This window comes from Sitophilus oryzae, unplaced genomic scaffold (genome assembly GCF_002938485.1).
Source record: "Sitophilus oryzae breed Bouriz unplaced genomic scaffold, Soryzae_2.0 scaffold_1498_pilon_pilon, whole genome shotgun sequence".
Taxonomy (NCBI): domain Eukaryota; kingdom Metazoa; phylum Arthropoda; class Insecta; order Coleoptera; family Curculionidae; genus Sitophilus; species Sitophilus oryzae.
The window spans coordinates 350,566-360,018 of record NW_022146167.1 but is presented as its reverse complement, the minus strand read 5'-3'; the positions used below and the strand labels follow the sequence as shown (position 1 = coordinate 360,018).

Here is a 9,453-nt window from a genome sequence, read left to right as displayed (position 1 = left end):
ACAATAATTTAAAAAATATTGTTTATGACTGGAATTATATCCTATCTAATTTCATTTATTCTAATAAAATATATAAAGTTATTTTATCTTAATCTATAATTACCTATATAAATGAGATTAACGTAAGAATTTCTGGTATTTACTTATGAGTAATTTTATAAAACTATACCTATACCCAATACATCGCGAGCCAAACTTATAGTTGAACATTCGTAAAATTAATATTTTCTTTATATTTGCATTGTATAGATAATAATATAGGGTAATATTTTATTATTATATTATATATAAAACGCTAATATTAACTAAAATATCACATTTGTTTATAGCTTGCAGCAAAAGCAAAAAATATTGTGGCCTCTGTGTATATAGAAAAATATTTAGAAGTATGTCCCTCAAAAATGTTCTTAAATTTATTATTGTAAGCTTTAATCCAAACATGTCAATATTTAGACCTGGCAATCGTTTGTTAACACAACTTCAAATTCAGTTTGAACTTCATACTCACAAGTTTAGCATTGTAAGGCAACATGTCTAAATTACAAGTTTTACTAACTCTTACTTTACTAGTTGGTAAGTCTTTTTTTTTATTTATCATATTACTTTTCCATGATACCATTACACAGGGTATCCCAGAAATAAGTGCAAGTATTTTAACTGGGAATATAGTTCAACCCAAGAAAAACACCTATGAGGTTTTTGTCGCGAAGAAAAAAATTGAAAATTCGGAATTTTTTGGAAAATATTTTGGAATTTTTTTTAGTTTTAACACAGATAACACATAATCCAGATGGCCATTGCTTACGGAACAGCATGTTTTCGATGAGACAGTTCCCTATTAATGATACAGAGGGCGCCTATAGCCAAATCTAATAATATTTTTAAAACGAACGAATTTGGAGCCACACCACGGCCACGCGATGTGAAGCCACGTAGCCGGTTGTTCACATTTATAATCAAATTCCCGGTCAAACCCAGGGAAAATGTATATTCGGACTTTAATACTAGACAATTGGATATGAAAATACTAGTCGCAGTGGATGTTTGAAAGTCAGAATTTCTAGATGCATATATATGCTATTTATAGCCATGAAATTTATAATTTAGATTTTATTTTTATTATTTGTCTCTTAATATTCATTATTTTAGCCACAGCTAAAAGTCAGGCTGATCACTGCCACTTCTGTAGCTCTGAAAGAGATGGACTGCCATGTGAAGAACCAATAGACTCTAGCAGGATCCAAGTCCAAAGGTGTTCTGATCTAGAGGTAGCATCAAATTTAGAATCACTTCCCGCTTTTGATAATTCGACCAGTAATACTCAAGAAGCTCAAGTGTGTATTTCAATATCATACACTTACTGTAAGTATGTAAAAGAAAAATGAACTATTAAAATCCAAGCAACCATATCTATTACAATCGATAGCTAGAAGTGGGTATTCTTACTTTTGTGTATTCTTCATTTAAAGTTTATGTTCTGTTATCTAAAGCCGCGTCCACGACCTAGCGAACGCACATGAACACATAGATAATAATAAGACTAACAACAACTTTCTTAAATTGTCACTTCTTTTAATGTGATTTCCTGTGGACTAGGGTGAGCCAAAAAAACTAACCTATGGAATTTATGGGTTAAAATGAACCTAATAACCCAAAAAAAAATATCCCCGGAAGGCAGGATTTTTAGCTCAATTTTAAAAGGTGTCGGTGAACATTCAAAGTTTTCCATTAAAATAACACGTAAATAATCTTTTTCCATTAAAAGTACTATAACTTTGGAACAGTTTACGATAAAACATTTTATATATCGCGGATTCTTGTAGAGCATAAAATTTCCTAAATAATCTATCTGAGAGTAATTATTTTCAATTCAATGCTAAATATGAAAATTTTTAATCAATAAACACTTAAACTGCATATTTTGATTTTTTTCACTTTTCAAAGCTTTCAAATATACGAATTATTAAACACCTTTTAAAATTGAGCTAAAAATCATGCCCTCCGTGGATATTTTTTTCTCGGTTATTAGGTTTATTTTAACTAGGGAATGCAATCCCGCAAATGCGGGATCCCTCTAAGATTCCGCGGGATCAAAGTTGCGGGATTTACCGTGCGGGATCCGCGGGATCGACACATTACTACTGGGTACTGGGTAACCGAATCGATCGCGATCAAGGTTAAACCGCTTCGTTCCGGGCCGATTCGTTCCGGCTCGGAACCCGGGGGATTCCCCTTACGACTTGGCCATTAAAAATAAGTGAAACAAATAGGTTAGTTGTTAGATTTCTTTCTGGCATGTTTCTGGCGTATGTGTGTAAGTGAAGAAAAGCGTTTAACTAGTACTTGTGGACAATTTCGTCGGACATTACATTTAGCGAATTCTCGTATACAGGGTGTTTTATAAGAGTGTGAAAATTTGGTCAAGAATCTTTTTTACCGCAAATATACAATTTTTAAAAAATCGAAATTTTTACCAAGTACCACTAATCTGTATTGAAATTAGAAAAAACAATTTGATAGGTTTTTTAATTTTTTTTTGTTTTAAGGAAAATATGAAGTTTTTTCGAAAAATATGCATTTTTAGTCATACGTATGGTCCTAAATATATATAGTAGTATACATTCTGAATATGCCAAAAAATTATTGATATGACACCATGCGTCGTCTTATGGAGTTTGCTGGTGGTCGTATTATGATGTGCAACCAAAGTTATTTTAATTTCCTTATAAAGTGTATCTAAAAGCAGATAACTAACACAAGTTAAAAAAAAATCAACATCAGAATAATATTTTTATATATAAAATAAGTAGATAAATTATAATAAAATTTAAGTTTATTTAATATTAAATATATTTTTTGAACACCCTGTATACATCGGTCCAAATTTCTGTAAAGCTTAAGAGTTTACAGTTTAAGATACACGCTATATCAATATATTGTGGGTCTATGCAAAATGTACAATGCCTTTTGTACCATTTAGGATCAAATGTATGACTATTGTTTACAGTCCCGCAATTTTGCGGATCCGCGGGATTAACTGATTTAATCCCGCCGGTTTGAGGGATTGAGATTTTGGTGCGGGATTGCATTCTCTAATTTTAACCTATAAATTCCATAGGTTAGTTTTTTGGCCCACCCTACACCCACAGTACACCCACACTCTTAACTTCTAACCACGGAATGTGCTGTTAATTTGACGAAATATGGCCTGCAACCCAGGATATCGAGATTTGTGCTCTTATTGTATTTGTATAATGTAGTAAGTATTTAAAAGCCTCAAATAACTTTAGAATATACTAGTAAGCTGTTAATAATAATTTTTTATTGGTTTTAGTTGACAGAACCGTATTCATCAGAGGCTGTGATGCAGCAGAAGCGACATACCTCTCAATGCACTTTGATGATATTTGCAATTATTACTATACAATCTATCCGAGTTATTTGACAAATTTTACATGCACATCTTGCGAAGGAGATTTATGTAACGCTGTAAGGCCCGTTCAAATAACAGAAGAGGGTGATGATGAAAAACCAAGCAGTGCAGACATTATGTCGATTTCTGCACGATTTATTATCATTATGGCGTTGGCACTTATTATGCTTTGAACTTAATAAAATAAATAAAAAAAAACTTTATTCTGGGTCTATTTAAATTTTCCTTCTATACAGGGTGAATCTTAAACAATATCTCAATTGTCCTTGGGTATCTTCAGGATTTGGCACTTTATGTTCAACTGTCCGAGAATCATTAAATATTTCATCATCAGATAAAAAAAAATAAAAAAAGTTACCTTGGATTTAAAAAAACCAGTTTCTGTAGATTTCTCGAGGTAAGCAGAATAACATATAATAATACCTAATTGTAGATATTTTTAATTAATTTACTCAATTTTTGACCGCTTTGCCGACACAGAACATTAAAATAGTCCATATGATGCCTTTAAAAAAATCAGAGAAAGTTACAATGAATTCTTCCTCCCCTATTTGTTGTACGGCTACCAACATGTCTCATGGTTCACCCATTCAGAATGTTGCTTTAACCCCTGTAAGAAAACAACCACCGAACAATATTTTTTTACCACCACCCCACGTTTAAAGTTAAAACGTAAACAACGGCGTTGTTGCATTCGCTTCGGTGCATTTGTCGACCGTCTAGGGTTGAAAGGATTATATGAATTTATAATTATGTATGGCCGTCGGAGTGTAGTCTCTAAACAACTGTTTCTTTTTGTACGGTTAGAAAGAAAGCTTAGGTACATATTTATTCAATAACATAATAAAATTTTTATAAAATATATAAGAAAGCTTGTAAAATTAAAAATTTTATAATTTTTCTTTAATATTTTAATAAATATCATCAGGCCCCGAATTTTTTTTAATATTCTGAAGCTTCCTAAAGTTGGATCTAAACGATTAAACTACGGAGTGACTAACAATGATTGAAATAGTTGATATTCTGATCTTGCTTCTTTGGTTGTCGTTGTCAGTAAACTTAATAAATTTGAATATTTATCGGCTTTTATCATTATCTTAAACAAAAATTCTGTGTGCATTATGTGCGCATATTTGACGTGAAACTTCTTACTAACAGCTATTAAATTGAAGGATTTGAAGGACATGTTTGAAAAAGTGTAGTTTGAAATGTTGAAAAAGTAATAAATCGAAAATTAATAAATAGTTTGATTCACTTTCACAAAATTTGTATTAAAATGTCTGTCCGTCTGAGGACTCCAATCGTGTACCTCTATCTGTATATAATTAAGAAAAATCCTGATGTTTTCGTCCATTTAGAGGCATCGGCATCGGTTCGAAACGTTTAGGGCGTCATCCTGTAGCCCGTCCCCAAATATGCCGAAATCGACCTTTTTTCTTCAATATCAAATCTTTAGTTCCACCCTGATGAAGATGTAAACGAAACGGCGGCGTCGCGTCGTATCCAACTTTACAGGGTGAGCCCGTGTGCACCGTCGCTCATAACCTACCCACCAAATTTGGTCGCGATGGGACATCAAATTTTGTCCTTTCCTACCTCAAAACTAACTGTGTAAGTGACACGTGTCGTACACTGTCAAATTGGCATTCTACCACAAGCCAATCTATGACATATCAAATTTCATTTAAATCGGACGTTTTTTTGCCATTGGTGATGGACTGGTGTACTTGTGAAACACTAATGACACACATCACAAGTACATGCGAGAGGTAGCTGACGCTCTATATAGAGTATGGCACTGTAAGAAGATGATGAGCTTTCATATTGCAAGTCATAGTGCATAGTGAAACGTCGTCAAAATATCATGAAAAGATGGGGCTTTTGGAGGCCCATCTACATGCCGAGTTTCAGCCCCCTTGCCTCTTTACTTTTTGGTTGTCGCTTTTAACTGAGTTTACAATTTTTTTCCATTCCGTTGTTTATTGTGAGCTGCTGCTTCCCTCTCATTCTGCTTGTTAATCCCCTTTAAGTTTTCATGGAAGCAAGTTTCAATTCAAAAATATCATCAAAAAATTAAATATGATTAATTTTTTAAAACTGATTCACTTCGTTTAATACAAAAATTAAATAAATTCGTTTTCTATAATAATGTGAGACTAATCAAAAGGAGATGAGAAATATATGCACTCAAATACTAAAAAAAAAGCAACGGAGCATTTTTTAATCAAGTTTCAAGTGTTACATTTTTTAATTTTAGACCTATTTTCACAATTTTTTAACAAACTGTATATAAATCTATCAATTTCAATTCATAAGGCCCGAGTTACGACGCACCAAAGATCCATCTCAACTGCCTCATTGGCTTACCACTTTTCGTCTCGCATATCACCTCGCTAGCTCGTGTGTCACGGCTTTGAATTTTTACTTCCAGTGCGTGGTAAAGAAGTTTCACTTCAAAAATACAGTTTAAGAGTCTATTAGGTACGCTGTACTGTTCGGGTCGCTTTTAGGGGTCGGATAAAAAAGCTTCAGTGTTTGCCATAAAATAGCAAGCAATTTGTTACAAATCCATATAAATTATATGTCACTGTAATCACAAAACTTCAATCTAATTCCGTATTGTAACGGAATTTTAAATTATGTCTTTATTTTCGCGAAAATTTAGTCCAAAATAAGGAATATTTTGTTAATGTTTGACCATCAAAATCTTAAAAATAAAGTTGTCTAAAAATGTGCTACAATACGGATATAGTATAATCCTTTATATTTCATTTCCTTCTTCATTTCTGTAAAAATATCTATAGCCAGTTTTACATAAAACGTTAAATGCCGAACACTTATTTTGCTACTTTTTCGGACTAGTGAAATGGATTCTTAAGTAGTGATAATTCGCTCGAGTACTCGATTATTGAAATAACCGACATCGAGCGAGTAACGACGAGTTACGAGCGATGAACGCAAGCGATCCTAGAATGAAATAAATTGAAATCCAATTTTAATGTGACATACTCGATAAAAAGCCGAGCGAATTTTCTACATACTTTGCAGGTAGCAAATTTACACGACGTGATCCGTTGTGTATCTGCATGAGTGACAACATTTTACGACCTACATCGACAATGCCTTGAAATAAACTAAATCAAGCAAGCGATCAAGCGAATCGTTCGTCGCTTGCTACTTGTCATTCATCACCGAAAGAATATGTGCTCTGCACGCGCAACGTACTGCTTGGCGTTACGAGTATATACAAGCAACAAGCGACGGGCGAAAAACCGTATTTTTAAATACGAGCGATATTTCGCTCGATTCAATAATCGAGTACTCGATTATTGAAATTAATCGGTTTTTACCATCACTACTCTTAAGAGGATTTATTGGAGTTGTTATAGGTTAATTGATATAATAGACTTTAAAATTAATAAATTGAAATCCGATTTTAATGTGACATACTCGATAAAAAGCCGAGCGAATTTTCTACATACATTGCAGGTAGCAAATTTATACGATATTATCCGTTGCGTGTCTGAGTGACAAAATTTTACGCCCTACATCGACAAAGCCTTGAAATAAACTAAATCAAGCAAGCGATCAAGCGAATCGCTCGTCGCTTGCTACTTGCCATTCATCACCGAAAAAATATGTGCTCTGCGCACACAACGTACTGCTTGGCGTTACGAGTACAAGCAACAAGCGACGGGCAAAATACTATTTTTAAGTACGAGCGATTTTTCGCTCGATTCAACAACGAGTACTCGATTTTTGAAATTAATCCGTTTTCCCATCACAACTCTTAAGAGGATTTATCGGAGTTGTTATAGGTTAATTGGTAATAAAATTGATTTTAAAAATTATTAATCATCAAACGCTCAGGTAGGAACATCGACAGCCGAGCCGGGCGAAACCACCCAACACAAACACCACCCTCCATTTATTTTCTTAGTTCTCGTTGACAAAAGACAGTGGAAACGAGATGAAAAAAGGAAACCGATCCCATACCGCACCGCTGCCACCCTTAGGCCTAATTGAAATGTTGTGGCGGCACCGACAAAGTGTTTGCTAACAAATAAAGTCATTTATTCCCAGTTTTTCAGTGACATTTCCCATTCGCCACGCCAGATAAAAGTACGAGCGGTCTCGGGGCCTAGAAAAACGGAACGGACGGACACCTTCGTCACCGATTCTCGACGCCTTTTGTTCCCGCCACTCGACCCATAATCTCCGCGCCTTTCAAATATGTTCCGCGCATAATTTCCGTAATTCCACGTTGGGAAGGTATTAGGCCCAGATCGGAATGCGTTGCTCGGAGCAAAGGTAGTTTTCTTTCTGTATCCACGTTACTGTTTAAATAAAGCTGTAATAGGTTTATTTTATTTGAATTACAGGAGTCCTTCATTTTACGCGGCATCATATTTATGTCGGTTTGGCTTATGATATGATGACATCTACGCGTTTGTATTTTTGACATCAGTAACGCAGTTCATTTATAAGCGCTTTTATTAATTCCTTATTAGATAGGAAAGGCTTATAAGTATATGGATTCTAACCACTTTATACAGGGTGGCGCACCTCATCCGTCTCGGTTGATAATACGAAAACGGAAGGATGTACAAATCATTTTTATGGGTATATGTGGGAAGGCAATGTGCACAATTTAAAATTATTTTGAAATATACAGGGTGTTTCAGAACTAAGACCCATACCAAAGTTATATTTTAGTATTGAAAATACTTCTGGCCGCGTTTATATGGGACCCATCTTTGAAAAAACGACATGCTAGAAGCAACATGGGTTCAATAACCTGCCTGTCAACACGTACTTAAGTCGATAGAGCCTGCATTGATGAGCGAACAGGGCAAGGCCGTTCAAATCTGGACCGTCGGATAAAGAAAGCGATATTATTTTAAAAGAAAATATATCAAGGCATGGGTTGTTAGGTACAGTTTGGCTATTTTAATCTAACTATTTCCGTAAGGGGCAAATTATACGAGAAAGAGCAGAATCACATAAATAATAAATTTAGACTAATTACCATATCTTTTTATATGATTATTATTTTTTTAATTAACAACTTAGGACAAAGAAAAAGCTTGCATGATTTCCACCGCCAACAGGCGTTAAAACAAATGAATCCAAGGCGTTGTCAAATATTTATTGGGATAAGTTGATAAGTTTTTACCGTTTGAATATTGTTGTAAATAATAATTATTCTCATTTAATTAGTGCTAACTTATCAAAGTTCATAACACGGCGAAATTTCAATAAAATCGGCCAACGGATCTTTGAGATATTAATAAAAAAAATGTCTATTAGGAAACATCTTGACACCCTGTATCTTTAAAATTATGCATTTCCGGACACATGTTTAAATTAACTTTTTACCTTAAAAACACTCAAAGAATCACCTCCTGAAGTTGGCCAGATACTACTTAATTAACACCCTGTATTTAAAAATGGCTAGCTAGTGATTTTGTAAGTAAAGCTATGTTTATTTTAATAGAAAAAAAAATACATTTCATAAAAAATAAACAAACCCATAATTCAATTACTATACACTAATTAATTAACTTTAAATGTATCTAAATAGGCACTTTAATAATTGAAAAATGGACATGAGCACTTCATAGAGTATACCAAATATGTAAAAAAAATCCAATAAAAAATCCACAAATGGCACATTAAAATCTGCATTATCTGAAATCAAATTATAGGTACCTAAACGGCCAATCAGCCAGACAACAGTGACAAGACGCCGACATCGATAACGCGATGAGCAGTTTTTAATAATTATTCCGAGTTAATACTTCAAGTAGCATTCCTTCAAATAAATTTTAATTTAAAAATATTTTAAAGTATTGTTAATATAGTCATATTAATGATTATAGCCTGTATGATTTCTAAAATAAAAAATCAAGCGTGTTTTTATCAGAATAATTATTAAATGATCAAATAGAAATAGTTAATATTTATTAACTTCGTAAGTGTTACATTTTAATACCGAAATGTCATCGATCGTCATTTCC

General features: G+C 33.6%; 1 protein-coding gene across 1 annotated transcript; it reads left to right on the top strand.

Moving 5' to 3' along the window:
* The first annotated feature begins 454 nt into the window (after window positions 1-454).
* On the top strand, window positions 455-3,606 carry LOC115877773. The gene is made up of 3 exons (XM_030894088.1): window positions 455-573; window positions 1,150-1,362; window positions 3,335-3,606. Exons 1-3 carry the CDS (start codon window positions 531-533, stop codon window positions 3,604-3,606), a joined length of 528 nt encoding a protein of 175 aa, XP_030749948.1. The 5' UTR covers window positions 455-530.
* Window positions 3,607-9,453: the final 5,847 nt, after the last annotated feature.